At 37.1% G+C, this 19,889-nt stretch overlaps 2 protein-coding genes across 3 annotated transcripts in view; one reads left to right on the top strand and one right to left on the bottom strand.

Annotated features, from left to right (window-relative positions):
- The window catches only part of LOC124283703 (caspase-3-like), a 32,341-nt gene extending 16,711 nt beyond the window's left edge, over positions 1-15,630 (bottom strand). The window contains exons 1-2 of one of the 2 annotated variants that reach the window (XM_046719717.1): positions 15,446-15,630; positions 4,520-4,657 (exon numbers count right to left, since the gene is read on the bottom strand). In XM_046719717.1, coding sequence (XP_046575673.1) covers positions 4,520-4,657; positions 15,446-15,448 — 141 coding nt within the window. In that variant the 5' untranslated portion in view covers positions 15,449-15,630. Of the gene's footprint in view, positions 1-4,519; positions 4,658-13,600; positions 13,607-15,445 lie in introns of those variants that run through there. The other variant, XM_046719726.1, reaches the window with a different exon arrangement.
- Positions 15,631-15,849: 219 nt separating this feature from the next.
- LOC124283750 lies at positions 15,850-19,306 on the top strand. Its single transcript, XM_046719777.1, has 4 exons — positions 15,850-16,068; positions 16,739-16,940; positions 18,630-18,709; positions 19,025-19,306. Exons 1-4 carry the CDS (start codon positions 15,939-15,941, stop codon positions 19,213-19,215), a joined length of 603 nt encoding a protein of 200 aa, XP_046575733.1. The 5' UTR covers positions 15,850-15,938; the 3' UTR covers positions 19,216-19,306.
- The last annotated feature ends 583 nt before the right edge of the window (positions 19,307-19,889 follow it).

The raw sequence follows: 19,889 nt of genomic DNA, 5'->3' as shown, positions 1-19,889 counted from the left end.
ACAGCAATATTCCAGCTATATGATGTAAATAATCGAGTCTGGACCAGACAATCCAGTGATCAACAGCCGACAGAGGTACAGATAAGCTACGCATCTGCGTTGATTATGCAAATATTTATGTGAAAACTCAATTGCTATTTAGTCTATTGCGTACAAGTACGCTTGAATTTTTGTAAATACTCAATAAATTTGATCTTACATGTGTAAATACAAAAATGTCAAATCTTAGCTTGCGTACTGGAGAATTAGTTCCTATAATTAAAATCTGAAAACCAATATCGACTATCATTGCATGGTTTCACTAGCTGGGCGAATGTTCTTACCTCCCTTTGTTCTGAGACTGAAGCGCACATACTCTTAGGCAGTGTCTGTTACACAACAGCCTCAGTCGTACAAGTATGCTTGAATTTTTGTAAATACTCAATAAATTTGAACTAACGTGCGTACACACAAAAATATCAAATCTTAGCTTACGTACCGGTGCATAGACAAAATAACTGAAGGAAATTGAGAGGTTCTTTTTCAACACAAGAAACTTGGCAACTTGCAACTTCTTATCGTTTCTCATATTACAGATCCAATATAAATACCATTTAAACTTTATCATATTTCTACAATTAATGGAAAATTGCAAAATATGCAATTGAGTTTGAATGAGGTGGGCACAATTTATTTGGTTACTCAAAGACAAAATTAGGATACCCAATTGAGATGAACACAAGCAAATAACTCAATGACCCAAAAAGTTAACTCAGACCTGATAAACATAAAAAAACCCAATCCTATCATGCATGCATGAAGTTGATGGAAGCCATATTTTCACATTTTGACAGACAGACAGACAGAGTTTATTTTGTAATGTCGGCCTAATGGCCCATAATACAGTTACATAATATAAGGTACAGATGGACAGTGGTCATTCTCATTAAGTACATTGTAGCTTTATACCTGCAAGAGAGTATTTGGTGTATAAATAAAGCAGTAATGTATATAATACGTGGATGCTTAGAGCTTAAAATACTATGGAGTGAGAGTGGGCACTTATATACATTTCTAAGTTGGATGAGATATTTTTAAATGGAAGTGTTGGTACTGTTTACAAGAAATGAAAATATGTTTTTCGTCTTCAATATGTGGGGAATTGCAGAATGTACAGTAGAGCTCTTCAATAGGCACATCCTGATGACAAAAGATGTTGGCTTTAAAATTGTGGGCAATCCGAAATTTGCAGAGAGCATGTATGAGATCTTGACTTTTTAGTTCTGTGATGTAAGGTTCCAGTTGGAGATCGAATTTGAACTGTGAGTATTGATTTAGATGTTTTGATGTATTGATATCGTAGCGCCAGCTTTGGTGTCCTATATCTGTAAGTCGTTGTTGGAAGATAAACATGAATAACTTTAATTACAGTGTCAACTCCTTGGCTGAACCATACGTGTGAAAAGCCGGCTCGGAAAAGAATGGTTCTCACATTTGACACCCAGTTGCTCTTGCCCATAACGTCAAAAGATTTAAGCATCTTATATGATTGTATATGGTAACGATTATTCTCCATATGCAGTAATTTGAACCAGAATTTATTACTTTGGCCTGTGTGAGCACGAACATAGGAATACGTCCTAGTTCACCAAGGACGGCCTTGTTTGACACACATTTTCAAAGTTTTAAGAACCTTTTGAAATAAGTTGTTTGGATCCGTTCAATGACTAAGGATACATCCTTGTCTAACCCCACGCAAAATATCAAATGCTTCTGATCTCTGGTTGTCCACTCTAACACATGCTTGCACTGACGTATACATACTCTTCAGTAGCACAAGTAACTTTCCGTGGCATCCACTTTTAACTAATGTATACAATAATTTATTCCTATCCACATAGTCGAAGGCTTTTGTGAAGTCGATAAATCCACAGTAGAATCGCCTTTTGTTCTATTTAGATACTTAGAGCACAGTGCCTGTAACGTGAAAACATGGTCTATCGTGGAATATTGTGGATGGAATCCAGCTAGGCTTTCAGAGAGTAAATTGTTGAAATCAATCCAAAAACTAGGTCGTTTTTCAATTATTGTTATAAAAATCTTCCCCATAACATTTAATAATGATATGCCTCTGTAATTGGTAGGCTCCTTCTTGTCCAATATTCCATCGTTTCAGGAACATACCTTCATACAATATTTTGTTAAATAGCAGTTTTAGATACGGAGTTAGGAAACCTGATGATAATTTGAAGAGTTCTGACGTAAGCCCATCAATGCCTGGAGCCTTTCCACTTTTGAGGTCCAATATTGCCGTTGTAATTTCATCCTCAGTTATTTCAGTGTTAAGGTAAGCGTCACTATTTGCACAACCTGCACAGTCATTACATCTGTGGTTTTCCAAGAATTCCTTGACATGTTCATCAAAATCAGTGTTGGTTTTAATCAGTACAGGATTTTATAATTTCCTAAAATTGATCTTGCCATTCACATGCTGCAATTGAAGAAACGTGGTTTGTACGGAATTGGTTTTTAATTTGTTTCCAAAATTCTTTACAGTTTCCAGCTGCAGCTGCAGCATTAATTTCATCTGCCATTTTCCTGTTGTACTGTGTTTTCTTAAATTTGCAACATTCTTTGAAATATTTTTTGGCATCCATATAGTAGCTCCGATTTTTGTCACATCTGAAATTCCTGAACTTATAAAGGTGTCTGTATTTCTCAGATTTTAAGCGTTCGCAATCTTCATCAAACAAGGGTGGTTCCTGGAGTCGTTGATGAAACTTCAAAGAGCCGGGTTTAAGTTGTCCAGTGGCAGCAACAATATCAGAAAGTTTACCAACAGCACGCTCGGAATCAATGCATATCCCCCTGCTTACTTCCATTTACAATATGGAGGTTGAAAACTTTGCACAATGTTAGTAGACTCCTGCCATAATTATTGGTTTGCTTGTCAAATGACATTCCTTGCATATCAAAATGGTCTGAGTTGTAGTCGTCATGCAGAGGCAAATAGTCAATATCATCTTTCATAATACAGTCTGAATCTTCAGCAGTTCTAGCATTAAAATCTCCGAGAAGTATAAACTTTATCTCATCACCTAAGTCGGACATAATGTGCAGTAGTTTCTTCTCAAGAAGGGAAATCCCATTGTCGTCAGAACCTGTGTACACCCTTGCATTTTCCGGATGTATGTAGAGAAACAAAACAAATATATGTTCGTAACTAATGCATGAATTCATGTTTAAAACAATCACATTTGTCCATTGTTCATAGAGTCTCAAGAAGTGTGTAGATACACACACTTATTCCTCCCGAGTATCTACCATGATCACCAGCACGTTTAGCATCTGAGATAAAACATTTATGATTTGGAAATGCATTTTCTAGTATACTCGATACATTCGAAGAATATGGACACATTGTTTCAATAAAGCAAAATATGTCAAAATAATTACAGAAACTAAACATCTCACAATTGTCTATTATATTCCATGCTAATACTGATAGATGTTGTTTTGATGTATTGTCACTGTGTTCTGATAGTGTAGATGTTGAACTTGAAGGTCCGGGGCCAAGGCCAATGTCCTAGCTTGATGTTGTAGGCTGGGTGTCTGGCTGAGTCGGTGTCTTGGATGTCCGGGGCTGTCGTTTCTCCCAGTTCCGTCTTTGTCCAGCCTGCTTCATGTCTCCGATTGTGTCATCATAAGCATTGACAACACCCTCAATGATGAGTTTGTCATTTTCGTTGTTTTTGTTTGCTTCCTTGTTTCACATGTTTAATGCCGTACTGAGCTGTCTTCCAGCTATATGATGGCATTAGATAATGATCAAGTCTGGACCAGATAATCCAGTGACTGACATCATGAGCATCAATCTGTCACAACTACCAAACATGCAACTACTAAACAAGTATAAAATGTCAGAGCTCCAGATAAGATTTAGCTCATGTGGGTACTGTACCCACTGTATTTTTTTGCAGTGGGTATTTAGAATGTTGAGTGGGTATTTCATTTTCCGTTACCCATTGCTTTCAAATATGTGCGTATTACTCACCCAAGTATTATGTGACTGAATAAGTTTACTAAGCAGGCATGTTCTGCCTTATGTCATACCTAATCAAAACAAACTTAAATATAATGGAAATGAGTTCATAAAAAATCACTCATCCTATACTGACAGTACAACACTTGTCCTATACTAACAGTACAACTTGATAGCAATCGATGTCTTTGTCATTACACAAGTGATTTTTATAAATATATTCCGTATGCATTTGTTTTAAACCTTTTGCGTATCTAACATTTTAAATGCGTAATTGGTACACAACAATTATTTTTCAATGCGTAATTTGAAATTTTATATGCGTATCTTATCCGGATGCTCAGCTTATCTGGGCCTCTGAATGATTAAAGTTCTCATTGATTTCAACACATCTGATAACTTTCAAAATGATATGTGAAAGTTTGGAACATTTTTAGAATTATGTATGGATCCAGAGCATATCTTGTTTCCACTTTTACTGATCACAACTATACTTACCAGTATGTCCTCCTTCATGGACTCTGTGATTGTTCTCGTTTCATAGAGGTGGTTGACGATTGCTTCAATATCTGACATATTGTCCACCAATGCACTTCGGTTTGTTCGAAGTATCTCCTTATGAGCTTTCACCATCGCCTGAAAGATATATTGGAAGCACGTTGTAGATATGTCAACAAACAAAACATATACACTGGTAAGATGGCAGATCTTTCTATAAAATAAGCAGAAATGTTCCCTTGTAAATCATGTCCAAAGTTTTTTTTCTGTTTCTAAGAGGTTTGAAGAAAAAAGAGATTACATAAAATGAATGTGACCAATTCTAGTATTAGGGTTCACAATGAATATAATTTTGTATGATTAAGGTTTCCAGATCGAATTTAAAAAACAGATAGATAGATGTTTTGTCGAGACAGTGATCTTGTTTCCAAACCAATATCTGTTTCGATCTGGATTCCAAGTTCACTTCTGATAACATGACATTGACTAAATGTTTTGGAGGTAGGACTACGTGGACTGAAAAAATATTTCTTGTTTACAGCCAATATGAGATTCTACGTTATTACACTGGCAGACATTCTAAAGGGTAGATCCACAACCCAAAGTAATGACCTATCATTCTTTTTATATGTCAAGAGCTCACATTCTGGTTAACCTTTCCGTACTTTTTGAAAATATACTGAGAGAATCCACAGGACTCCAACACTGAATTTTAAGGGCACCTACAAGCAAAAGGGGTAAAGCTGTAAAGGAATAAAAACATGTGCTGTACTGATTACTTGGATAATTAGATTGGAATCTAATAGGATGTCCAATATTAAATTTTAAAGGGACCATTCAAGCCATAAGATAGTGTTGTAAAGGTAATAAAATGCTGGTGTGTTCTGTTTTTTGGGATAACTAAATTTGAGTTTTTAATATGTGTTTAATAAATCAATGATCATGTGGACAAGAAATTATTCCAAGTAGAAATTCTTCCTCTGCAGACGAATTAGCATTCTCTTCCCACAGAGGTTACTTGTCATATCTTCCTACGAACCACTGTTCTAATACGGCCATATTTCCAGGTTCTCGTAAAATCCCCTAGCGGCAAAAGATCGCAACACGAATTATCTCCCTTCTTTCTATCCAATCAGAACACATGTTACATCTACTTAGATTCAACTTGACTAACACAAGCAAATGTTGGGCCACAAATATCCCCCATCTGCCGGGGACTAGTGTTGATGTTACACACAAGATGTTTAATGGCTAGCTTGTCCGTTGTCAACGAGGGCGATGGAGACGCCACTGATCCGCCATATCATGACTGAGTTCTGTCTAGAAGAAACGCAGGGGAAGAAGTTTAGTTTTCTCGAAGCATACGGAAATTACCGAGGCCTTGCGAATGATCACTTTTGAAACAACGTCGCTGATTGCACAACGAAATCTGATTGCCTCCAATCACGAGTCTTGAACACTCACACCATGAAAGGGACGTATTAGAATTAGAGGTTACGTAAGAATTTTTTCGAAGATATGACAGGAGTAACCTCTGTGGGAAGAGAATGACGAACTAGATGCTGCCATTTTGTTGCTATGTAGATACAAGAGCAGATAATTTGGGGGAGTAAACCGGTTCGAAAACGGTACACCAGTAATATTGCTCAGCCCTACTCATTTCCTTATCTTCATGTTGAACTCGTACGTGAAATGTAATAGGGTTAATATGGTTAGTGTGAGCTTGTTCTGAGATGTAGAAGATGGTGACATACGGCATGTATTGATGAATGGATGTTAGGAATTATACATAATACATCTATACAAGAAAGATAACTAGATAGTTAATGATAGTAATAGCAAAACTACACAATTGACATGTGTGAGAGAGAGAAACATGCCGAAAGTGTGGGAAAGACGGAATATGTAATCTAGTCCATGTGCTCTGCCTACCTGATGACTTTACATTAAAGAGTGTTTAAGTATGACAAACTGTAATGGCGATAAGTTGCAGTGCGCTAACCACCTGATCCTGGGAATGAGTTAAATTATTTGTTTCATTGGCATTTTAGAAGTTGGTGAGTAATAAGAAAGTAAGATACTACTGAAAGCTAATGACAGGAACACCTCAAAACTACAACATCAACCCAAAGGTGTTGTCAACAATATCAGCTGTGACTGTGGCAAGGCCTATGTAGGTGAAACCTCCCGGCCCATAAATATCAGAATTAATTAAAGAAAACAAATAACATCTACCACAAAATCAGACCAAAATTAGCAATTTCCAACATCATCATCAACTGTCCTAATCACAACAAAATTTGGGACAATGTAGAGATATTATCGAAAAACCTCCTGGACTCCACCAAAAGAAAACTTGCAGAAGCAGTTCAAATCCGCAGACACAAGCCCTCAATCAACAGAGATCAAGGATATCTCATCCCATCTGTATACAATGAACTGATACAAATAACAGAGCAGAGCACTCCAGCCATCATTGCTAATTAATCTTATAAGCCATGCACATTTTGTTCTGCCTCATGCACAATTGGCTTCCTCCTATTGTCACTTTCGCGCTTGAAAATTGTGCCAAAAACAGACTAACATGACAGCAAATTGAAAATTTATGCAGGCCCATTGTTTTTACATCTGTAGAAGTGACCCTCTCTTAGTTCTTTTTTCCAATGATTATACTTCCCCCAAATAATCTAGTCCGTATAAAAAAATGTTATTTGTAACTTTGCATTAATTTATTTCTCTTTGTTGTAATGCAAGAAAAATATCCCCATATGTAGTACGTACGCTTCTGACGGATGTTTTGACTGAACAATTTAGTCAGACACCAGTTACCTCCCCTTAATGAGTCGCTTCCCCAGTCACGTCTACGCAAGACAGTTCGTGCAGTTTTGAAGAAAATAAACATGTTTCAACACAATAACAAACGTTGGTGTGCCTCAAAAGCTGCATATATATTTTGAATCTGTGATTAATGAACTTTCAGAAAATACTAAATGTAAGTTTCTGAAAAATATATGCACACAGGTGAAATTAAGCTTCAATATCGTCAATTTTGCACGCTTTTTGTCAAAATTTGACTATTTAATGTTTTTTTTACGCTTTCATTCACGCCAATCAATAACTTGAAGACCTTTCAATGACTGTAGCAAATGTTGTTTAATTATTTTCATAAATAACACTTTTAGACGCGTTTTTGTGTGACATGCAGAATTTCCCTGTCTGTGATGTTACGTCCTCTACTGATTATTACCACTATCCATTTTTGTTGTTAATCCCTTTGATGTAGGGGTTGGACGGGTGGGTAATGAGTTGGACCAGGGTACCCATCTCAATACCCTGACCCATTATGATCGTGTGACGGCCTACCTTTAGAATACAGCACCACAAACTTTAAAAATATGTCATAATACCCTTTTACGTAATTGTATGTGATTTGTTCACATAAGCCCAATGATGTTGAGAGTTTCCAGTAGTTGTATACCTTTGGACGCGCAATTTTTTGCAAGCACCAGTTTGAAATATTTTTCTTTTTTCACTGATAGCTCATATTTATTTGTATTACGGGGTGCTGAGGTGTTATATTTTGTACCTTTTAAATTTAGTGAGAATGCGTTACACCTGTCTATATATATTCTATTATTTGCAATTTGGGTCGATGTAATTAATTAAATAAATTATGTAAATATATTTTATATTTCGGTTTCTATTAGGTCTAAATGATTTACCAATGTGAACTGACATACATATATTTATATTTTTTTCATTCAGTAATTTGCTCCATTACACAGAAAAGCTTTTTATTAGTATTTTATTTTTCAAAGGGGTAACAGGAGTGGAAATAACCCATTGCCTGACGTCCAAGTCCAGTGTTTTTTTCTGTTGGGCAAGCAAATTTGTATTTCACACTGTACCGGTGTCCAGTTGACTTTCCAAGGTTAATTATGTTGTTTATTTAAAAAATCAACAAGAAAACGACCGGTATAGTAGAAAAATTATCAGGGCAAGTGATTTTACACCTGCCACTGTACCGGAGTACAGTAGCAATTTTAAAGGTCACATGCAACCAAAAAATCAAACATAATTAAACACAGTAATCACTTATTCATGACATATAATATACATTGTTGGTTATGAAAAAACATATAAACAAAATTATAAGCGTACAAACGCAAATCAAAAGTGCAATATTGTGTACTTGGGTTTACTTCCCAAGAAACAAAGCAGCCGGGATACCGAACCCAGTCAGATTGGGTGGGTGTGCACTCAGTGTAACGGCTGGTTCATCTGCAGATTCCCTCACGGCTCATTGTGTGTGTATATACAGTAGAACACGGATATAACAAACTCCAAGGGACCACGAAATTTAGTTCGCTATATCCGGTGTTCGTTATTCACATTTGACCGCCATCTTGGATTGTAGAGATGTAGAGACACCTATATGCTGAGGCTACAAATGTTTTTTCTTGTATATGTACATTGACATAACATTAAAATTCTGAATTTATCATTCACAGACATTAGCTAGAACATGTTTAACAAGAACATATTTAACAATCACAACAATCTCAAAAATACATGTATATAACTTAATTACGTTTAACAAAGTACACAATTTTGCTCTGCACACCACGTCTTGCAGACTTCATTTTGCGGACTGCATCACAGACACGTTAATGAGTTCGCTAATCACGTCGATAGTTGGGCTTGGGGGTAGTAAATCAGTTCGCTATAGCCGTTAATTCGCTACTCACGAGTTTGTTATTCGCGTATAATTTTAATGATATTATAAAGGACTGTTGACGGGACTTTTAAATTTGTTCGCTATATCCGTTTGTACGCTATATCCGTGTTCGCTATATCCGTGTTCTACTGTATATAGAGATGTTGGCTTTTGTAAATACATGCTCATTTTTTGTGTATAACATTTGGCAATCAACAGACATCATAACATGTCATGTGTACAAGTATCACACCTGCCTGTCTGTGTAATTACATAATGTGACAGAGACCAATTTTGGGCCATAAATCAATGCGTTTTGTTTATGGTGTATAGTCTGATAGGTGTTAAGTTCAAATTGGTCAGTGATCGAAAAGTTGTGTATTGAATATTGTCATTAGCAGACAGGCAGGCAGACACATAGGTGTCAATAAAACAGACATTGAGTTTTGTGTTTGACAACAACATATCTACATCACAGTTAGAAATTCTGTCAACGCTAAATAATGACATTGCTTTTAAGTATCGAACTGAGAAAGTGACTCGGTAAGAAGAATGTGTGGTGAAATAGACAAATGAAATTATATAAACAGTTAAATCGGTAATCTACTGTCATAACATAAAAAGATTGCGCCTGTGAAATATCAACAAAACATTAGAAAAATAGCTCACACCAAAGCCTTCACCGAGTATTCCCCGGACAACCCGCTTCCAAGCAGCGTGAACCTATTTCACTGCGGATGTGCTATGAGCGCAGCCGAGCGCAGCCCAGCCCAGCTGTTGAAACATCTTGAATTCCCCCAATCGTTTGGACTACGATTTCGTGCGTTTTTTTTCGTGTTATTTTTCAACTTTATAAGTTGAATTTACATTTTTGATGATTTTTTTCGGGTAAGTCCATACCGAAAGGTATCAGAATCTGCAAAGTTGTGTTTTACGTTGCATGTGACCTTTCAAGTTATTTCCACCCCTGGGTAATAATGCACTACACTGGACACGTCAGTCATGTTCGTGCCGGTTCGGTCAATGTATTCTATTTATTAGGATTATTTCAAGGGGTTAGGGTTAGGGTTAAGGTTTAGGGTTAGAGACCAAATCCAATATAGTAGGTGCATGTCCAGTATAATACTTGAGTACCATTTGTTGTTTTTCCTTTAGCATTTTAATACTTTTTTACACACAAAAATGGGAAATGAAAAATGTCGAAAGTACACTATGAAATGGTTTCATGTAGAAATTTGGGGCCAATCGAAATTGGCCTGGAATTTGCACTCAAGCCTCTTTCACACTCAACATTAAAATTTTGTTTAGTAATGATTCGAAGGCTAACTCACCCTCGTGCCGTCACTAGACATGCTCATGTCTCCCTCGTTCCTTAGTGCGATCCACATTATCCTTACAGTGTTCCCTACATCACTTTTCTGTGACAAAATCACCCGATTTATATAAAAGTGTGTCAATCATGCATGCACCGTGAAATCCACGCCACACGGTATCTTGTAGATTACGGAATGGGACGAGTGTGCCAAATGGCATCGGCTCCATTCAGCAATTGTCCGTATAATAAAATCACGAGACACCAAGTCTACCCGTAACCTTCATAATTGTCTCTGACCTATTCAACTCTTTCCGTTCATTTCCGTGACATCACAGGAATGACTCGATAAATTTGCACATAGTGTAACAGTGTGGACGTAGCTGAGTCGGTTAGCTGTAGAGCTAACAATACTAAGGTCGCAGGTTCGCGTCCGAAGGGTTCTCACAAGCTGGTTGCTTGTCCTAATGAGATCGTCCTCACGGAAGTTGTGGTGCTGTATTCTAAAGGTGCTCCCATGTGACCAATAGATTAAACAATAGAATATGTTATTCTTCATGTTTAAAGGTTGTTTAGTCTTTAACCCCCTGGGTGCCACAGGGACATATATGTCCTTCCCTTCAACCCTCAATTTGAACTCCAATAAAAATCAAAACATCCCTCGCACACAAATACACTTCACTGTTTCGAATTCTGCGGGAATTTTCCTGTTTCTTGATACCATCCACTATTATTTTAGACACCGCTCAAGTGCTGAAAATGACCTTTTAAAATAGGCTTCATTGAAAATGTCGCCATTTTTGACACAATACGAAATTGCGATTCACAGCGTTATTTGCTGTATGTTTTGAAATGTGAAAATCGGATAATTACTGGGAGTATTGAATTTCAAATATAACATATTCATTATCACTGATATCAGTTTTACATGAAATCGCTAATGATAATTCTGAAACGTTGTCGATGAATCTAGAATCGGTTGGGATGTTTTCGAAAATACACTAACACTTAACGTGAGAGAGTGCTTTCTGCCATATTGGATAGTGTTTACAAAATCATGTTTCGCAAAGGCCGGTATTGAGACGCCTATTACATTGTAACGGAACGGCCTTAACAACAAATGACCATGATGCTTTGCGTTGTGTTTTGTGTGTTCTGAATCAAAGCCGTCCCGTTCCCAGTTCGGGGATGTAGAGGAGCAATCAAAAACCAACAATATTCTCAAATAAAAACATGTATATTTCATATTCAGCTTCGAAAAATGCATCACTTAACTCCCCATACATTTTAGAATCAACTGCAACTGGTCTTTCTCACCAATACCCACTGTCTAGATAAAATGAGATGAAACATAATGGGTGTGAAAATGAACGCTGTGCTCGAAAGACTGCGCTTGTTTGAAGCATCGTAGCAAGATAAAGGAAATTATAAATAGATACAATGCAATGATTTGATAATTCATAAGAAATTGTCAAAGTTTTCGTGCAGTGTGATGCAATGACTGACGCAAAATCACGCAGAACGACAACAGTAATTATCTGAATTTTTGGCTTCTTCTCTTACCTATAATGAGAACGATAAAAACATATAACAATACACAGATAGTCAGGCTCATTCTGATTACTTACATCTCATATTTATGTACAAACGATCCCTGAATCAATGGAAGGGTCCTCGCAAAATCCCGTGTACCCTTGTCAGCAAAGCCGCTATTTGGTAAGAAATCGGTCAATGGTAGTGATGTCATACGTCAACATTGTTGTACATATTAGGTAATTTCTTTGAGGTGAAGGTCGGTTGAACAAGAGTAAAAACAATCGCCCAATCCTTACGATTACACTGTCAGTATTAAGGTGTATATTTTGCATATACAGTCAAATCCCGATGAGTCGAATGCCGGTGTCTCGAATATTATGCATAACACGAAGTACCTGTGGGTCCCGACCATTCCCTGCTATTTTTGTCATCATTTGATTTCCGGTTACACGAATTCGTCTCATAAATACACACGATGACTCAAAATGGAAATTTGGTCCCTTGAGATTCAAACAATAGTAATCTTGTATACATAAGCCGAAGTCAGTCAATGAGAAGTTAATTGGTGATCCAACTACATGTAACTGATCCAATTAACAAACCAGCTCGGCTCGCACCTTTCCGCTATTGTCGGGTGAGTTCAAAAGGCAGATTAGTGATTTTACGGAAACGGAAGAATTAGCACCTGTCACAACGACGACTCGTCTGATGAAGAAGACGAGACACACCCTGCCGTCAAACCACCAACATCCGTATCGGAAGCGATAAAGTTCTGTGAAGGACTGGAGGAATTTCTCGAGTCGGTTCCAGGTACAAACAACGAACGTTTTTATTGTGCTAGTATTAAAATGTGTTCTCATTTGTATAATGTTTGTTTCCATTATCCATTATTATCCATTATCTATGTCACCTAATGTATTGTTGTGCTATATTTAGATATGATGTGCTGAATAAAGGAATTGTTCAATATTGAATCATCTTTTTATTCTACCCTCATAGACATACCTATGTCTCGAATACATCGATAAGCCGAATCTTTTACTTGGTCCCCAGCGATTCGACTCATCGGGATTTGACTGTAGTTCAGATACTTTTTCATGAAACTGACCTCAGTATCTACATTTAGCCTTGTTCAATATCATATTATATGTGCATATAGGGTTTACGGTGTTTTATTCTTTGAAGGTTTTTGATTGTTTGAATAATATTTACATAAGAAATTGACACATTTAGTGCAGTACACCATATTCTAAACCTTTACACAAGTGTTAGAAGATCAAACATAGCCATAACTGCAACTACTTTAGTTCCTATGATGTACAATATTCAATGTATTTGGACTAATATTGCAGTTTCATACAAACAGGTTAATGAATGGCGATTTAATTCAACCTTATAAGTAAAACTAATAATATTAATGAAAATGATGTATATATGTTATGAAATATATATGCACACATATTTAAAGGAAATGTCTTGTTCATTGCATATTTTTGTGTTGTTTTATAGACAAAACAATGATGTATATTGATTGGCCAGGGGCGCGTTTGTTGGAAACGTGATTATGATTCACTATCATTGTTTTCAATAATATAATCAATTCGTATTCGATTAAAAGATATTGTGATGACAGGATATCAAACTCTAACTACATTGATGAGAAAATTGTTTAAAAATATATAAACCATGTCATGTCTTAATTTGGAGAAACATTACATCCATATTCCAATATATAGTTCCATATAAAATGCTATCTTTTTGCATCTTTCATTTCATAGTTATGTAGAGAAATAGCTACGTAATCCTAAACAAAGAAAATTCTTATCCTAAAAAGATACACAGTCAAACCGTCGAATTGTTGATATATTCAGGACACTATTTAAATGGAAAAATCAGTCATTTTGTGTTCTGACATAGAAGCCGAGACCTTTTATACAATTAATGGAAATTAGGTGAGATATATACTATTCAGCATACCAATGTCATCTTTTTCCGACGTCACAAAATACATAAAACAAGCAATGATGTCAACTAAAACGTTGTATTATTTTCAGCAATTCATTACATTTGAAGATATGGCTAGTATTCTGGTAATAACGATGCAAAATTAGTCAAAATACATCTACACAAACAGGAGAATATGGGAATCTAAGAACTAACTTATATATCAGATAGGGCTATTCAAATCGCTATTACGTGCTTTCACATGTAGTACGGTGTCATCTTTTCTTAAAAATATCGAAACTACCAAAGCGTATCCGCTCACAATGGGGAACTTTCAATTGGAATAGTTTGGCTCACCGAAAACAAAAAATAGCGAAAATATAGCGTCCGTATCCACAAGTACAAATTCTCTCCAAGTGATCTGAGTTACACTGACTTAGTGATAAGCATAACAGAGTTATGCCCCCTTATCAGTATACGTGTGTGACCTCTCTGCTGTAGTTTGACGTCATAGAAGAAAATCCATTTTTAACATTTATTACGAGTCATTTTTAATGTTGAGTTATAACGTTATGCACAAGCACATAAATCCAATTCATATACACTTATGTTGTTCAGATATCAGGCTGTATTTTCTTCTCTCACACTTTCCGTAAAGATGCCAAATTAAAAAATTCGTAGCACAGTGCTTTTATCGGTGCACGATAAAAGCAGAGAAATTTACTGTTTTTAAACGATAACAAAAATTTGATAACATTTAGCAAGGTCTGTTTCTCAAACCGCTGAGGTAGTTGCACTTATATTTATACCAACGGATAGGAAATTTCATATTCTACATTTCTGTGTAATTTTATAGCCGTATGTAGAGCCAGGACCACACAAGCGCAAATCTCGCACAACGTTACTTTTCAAACTGTATGAAAATGTGCGCCTGAAAAACAACTCGGCAGCCAGGGGGTTAAAGATTTAAACATAATTTACAGTCACATGTTTTGAATGTACATGGTTAAGGTGTCGAAAAAACTCAAAATTTTAGCCTCTGAGCTGAAGAATATATTGCCATTTCTTACAAATTTGAGGGTAGGGGAGAGTAATAGGGGTTGGGGTACTCGGGCAGAAAATCTGGACCCGTCTCTGCCTTACTTGAGTACATGTTGTTCTTAATCACTGTTGATGTATACATGTAAGTCTATAGCACTTCACTCTTGCTAAACAACGGCATAAGAATCTATACTGAAACGTTGCATCATGTACATAATAAAGAAGTTGTCATCTATGGCTGGGACGGGTGGGTAATGAGTTGGACCCGAGGGTACCCATCTCAATACCCGGACATGTATTCAGTAAATATGTGTCATCCTAAAGTATCTTGCTTTAGTTCAAGTCTCTCAAAGCCAGTATTATTTCTCATACTAACCATTATGCCTCTACCTTGACAGTCGTTTGAAATAACTTTGCTGTTAGACTGGCCAGTCTGGATCCATATAATCGACGAAAATAGACCGGGATTTTTTAGAAATACGGATTCCCCCGGTTTCGATAACCCTTGCTGACGGTTCGGTTCGCCTTGCCTGACGACAAATGCGGAAGTTGGTCACGTGACAGGCAGGCGGAAGTTGCGGGTGCGTACAAAACTTGTATGTGGAAAGAAACCCGCCGTATATTGAAATGTGATGATAATGTTTAACAAAAATCGCTCTCATCAATTAAGTGCAAACTAAGATGTTAGATGTTAATAATGTTTAAATATATGACGAACTGGTATAAGTCTTACTTGGTAATAACAATGGAAAATATAATTCGTTTCCGTAAAATGGTATAAGTTTAAGTTCTCTGTCAAAAGTGTAGTCAAAATGGAAGCAGCTGATCAATAGACGATTTCTGGTTGATAGGAAGACGTAAATTTTACAATGTTACCCCTAACTGGTGCCGCTGGGGGCGTGTGCATTTGTATATTAGTCATAACCTGCTTTGCTGGGAAAAGTGCATCGGAAGAAATACATTATGAAGAGTTGTCAAAGAAACCGTGCCCATATTTCTGTAAGCATTTGAATTTGAGTAAACTTACATTTGTACAATCACTCCAGGGTGTTATGAAAAACAGCTTATGTTTATATGATTAAACCATCAGCTGGAATGCAGTTTATCGGGCGCTCCGATGACCTCCAGTGCCATCAGATCTCATTACGATCCTTAGGCTTAGCGGGGTTGGGATCGTTTCACTCTTACCAGGGTACGGTACGTGCTGCGGTACGTGGCCATCGGTTTGATTCGGTTAGGTATATGAGATATATGACAACAAGAGCCAAACCTTACAGTGGTTAATAACATGGAAAAAAATAACCATACTCTTTGCATGAACAAAACTGTCATTTTATGACAAGATAGAAATGACAGTATGAAAACCCAAAACTCTGAATTTTCGGATTGCATAATAAAGCAGCATTACTGTATACCAAACCGAAGGCAAAATAGAGCAGTTCTAATAATACCGCGGTTTACTGTTTTACCCCTTGGGTCTTACCATATCAGAGTAATCCGATACTATCCATTTGGATTAAAACACATTTCATCTAAGCATCCGTCAGTGCAGTAAGTACTCCCAAACTATCCCCCCAAAAGTTTCAAACAGCTACCAGTAATAGAACTAGTATCAGTGCCACTATTTGATCTCATATTTTTACTGATGTATTTATTTCCTTGGTTAAAGATGATAAGCGGTTTGCAGCCCCATCTCCAGGTCTCATCAACTGTTCCTGGTACTCAAACCAGGCTTGCTGCAAGCGCACAGAGGTGACATCAGTGTTCTCCAGCATGTATCCCCTTCATCAGGCCCCCAAGATATGCCGCTTCCAGATGAACTATCTAATGTGCTACTTCTGTAGCCCAGACCAGTACCTCTTTTACAGGGAGTAAGTCACTGATGCCCCGTTTCTTTGATTATCCACTAATGCCTCACAAATTTACAAACTGTGTGACCCGTGAAGATCCGGGTTAGAATTGATCTTCAGTAACCCATGCTTGTTGTAAGAGGTGACTAATGGGATCGGGTGGTCAGACTCGCTGACTTGGTTGACACATGTGATCGGTTCCCAGTTATGTAGATCGATTCTCATGCTGTTGATCACTGGATTGTCTGGTCCAGATTTGAATATCTCCAAACCGGAGTCATATAGCTGGAATATTGCTGAGTGAGGCATAAAACTAAACACACTACAACCTGTGTGATACTCAGTTGGCTTACTCATGTATTGATTCATTCTGTAGTGATTTTAAGAAAGTACTGTCAATAAGGTTTTACATTAATCAAGGCATATAATTAGAACAGCTAGCATTACCTTACCACCTGCCACAAACTAGCAGATTGGGTCTGGTTGGGTTCAAATTCAGCTTCAGCAATCCATGCTTGTCATAAAAGTCACACTCGTGAAGATCCGGGTTAGAATTGGTCTTCAGTAACCCATGCTTGTCGTAAGAGGCGACTGACAGGCTCTGGTGGTCAGGCCCGCTGGCTTGGTTGACACATGTCATCGTATCCCAGTTGCATAGATCGATCCTTATGATGTTGATCACTGGATTGTCTGGTCCAGACTCGATGATTTACAGACTGCTGTCATATAGCTGGAATATTGTTAAGTGGGGAGTTAACTTTATCAACAAACCAACCAACGCAAGAGTGACACAGGAGATTGGGTGGGCAGATTTCTTGACTTGGTTCATGCAAGTCATCGTGTCCTGGTTGTGAAGTTTGCAAAACTGGAACAAAATAAAACATGCTAAGGGACAAAAGTGCCAATAAATTTTAGCTTTTGTCTTATTCGGATGTATTGTATTTGTCTGTCCAGTTTTTGGAAGGACAATGTCCTGTTTGTACATGGAACATTCCCCTTGACAAACCCTGCTATTCTTTACACAGTTAGCTATTACTGACTGACTGAGTTTGGTTTACGCTGCTTTTAGCAATATTCCAGCAACATCACGGCAGGGGACACCAGAAATGGGCTTCAGACATTGTGCCCATGTGGGGATTCGAACCCGGGTCTTCGGCATGACAAGCCAACGCTTTAACCATTAGGCTACCCCACCGCCCCAGTTAGCTATTAAGGAAATGATGTGATAAGAACACTTTTGGCCACATTGGATATGCATAATTGAATTTCTACAAATCAGTATTTTTTAAATGAAAATTTGTTTAAATCAAGATTTATGAGTTGTAGATAAAGACACAACATATACATATGAATAAACAATAAAATAACATTTAATTATATCAAACAAATTGTTTCTCCAACTTTGTTTCACCATTTCTAAAAGGTGTCCCTTTGAAATCAAACGTATTCATAAAATTATTAATGAAATCTTTAATTGCTTACTCTGTGCCAGAGTTTGTAGAAATCTTAGTTGGTCTATAATTAGGGATTAGTTTAAGCCACAATTTGATTATTTTCTCATAGTTTGATCATTCTATTTTTACATAGAAATGGATAAATAAAGACAGTTGTATTGATGCATATTATTCCCATTGTCACCGGTGAGAATTTTTAGCATGAATCAAGTCGAGTTTACATATTATGTTTCTGACCCTACTTTGTTCATTCCAGCAAGTTGATGGTGTGTTCTGAGTACTGTGATTCACTGTATGAAGACTGCAAGACAGCCTCCTTTGAAGGGGACACTATCGGTAAGTGCCCTGGATTTACAAACGCAAAACATTGAGTCCATATTGGAACCGCCATGTTCATTCACTCTCTGAATCCCCGCGGATTCAAAAATACTTACACCCTATAAATTCTGAAATTTTCCATATGGTCCACCTGTCAATCTTTGTGTAAAGGAGTTTGTCAGATCTTCATATATTCCGCCATATGGCTGGAATATTGCTGAGTGCGTCATAAAACTACACTCACTCACTAATAGATTAAAAGATGTTAATTTATTGATATTGACTTTCCTGTTCTAAGGAACCTTTAACATTGTGTATTGTCCTTGTTCTCAGGCTACAAGTATCAAAATGGAACAGCTTTCTGTGAAGCCCAAAACTTCCAAGTGGTTGAAGGCACCAACTGCTTCGAGTATGACCCCACTGTGTTTGACATCGCGACAAGGATGTCACAGTCGTCTATTGTTACAGTCTCTCTCGTCTTCATCGTTCACTTCCTCTTCCACAGTTTCAAGAGACTGCTATGAAGTGCGTAGGAGTAGAGACACTGAACTATCAGCAGAAGAGTGTTGCAAGCAATAGAACAAACCAAGCTGTTCAATCATGTTTCTTCATTCAGAGGTTATGTTTGTGTAAGGAATCTTTTAAGAAAGGGCCTAGAACTTCAGATGATCACATTTACAAATAGTTAGCTGAATGATAAAATCTACTTCTGAAAACTGATATAAATGTACATGTAAATATATGTTTGTGAGGTTTACAGTGACTTGAGGTTCAGCAGTAGTAGTGACACAGTTGGCGAGACAGGTATGTCTCACTTACAGTAGAGTTCATCTTAAAATATCTGCAACTAAAATGTTTATGCCTCATTTCAAGTCATGTGTTTTTATTCAGCAAGTTAGTGCAACCAGATTATGGACTTATGACAGACAATGGAGAAATAAACAGTGCATTTAGTTGGACCAAAAATGTGAAAACGTAAGCAAACTATTAAAACTGAGACATTCCTTGTTACTAAGATTGATTTATGAGTCTATATAGCGAGTTGTAAAGAACATCCGACGACATGACCTGGTTCAATCCCAATATTGTGGTGAATCTGTTATTGCATGACACAATCGTATCATGTTTATGTGGTTTCCTAGAATTATGAGACTTTCCACTTTATGAAGTCTGATTTTTGGTAGAAAGGCTTTGGACC

This window comes from Haliotis rubra, unplaced genomic scaffold (assembly GCF_003918875.1).
Source record: "Haliotis rubra isolate DU_JTF1 unplaced genomic scaffold, ASM391887v1 Scf1095, whole genome shotgun sequence".
Lineage (NCBI taxonomy): Eukaryota > Metazoa > Mollusca > Gastropoda > Lepetellida > Haliotidae > Haliotis > Haliotis rubra.
The sequence above is the reverse complement of the archived record's forward strand: the minus strand, read 5'-3'. Positions and strand labels throughout refer to the sequence as shown.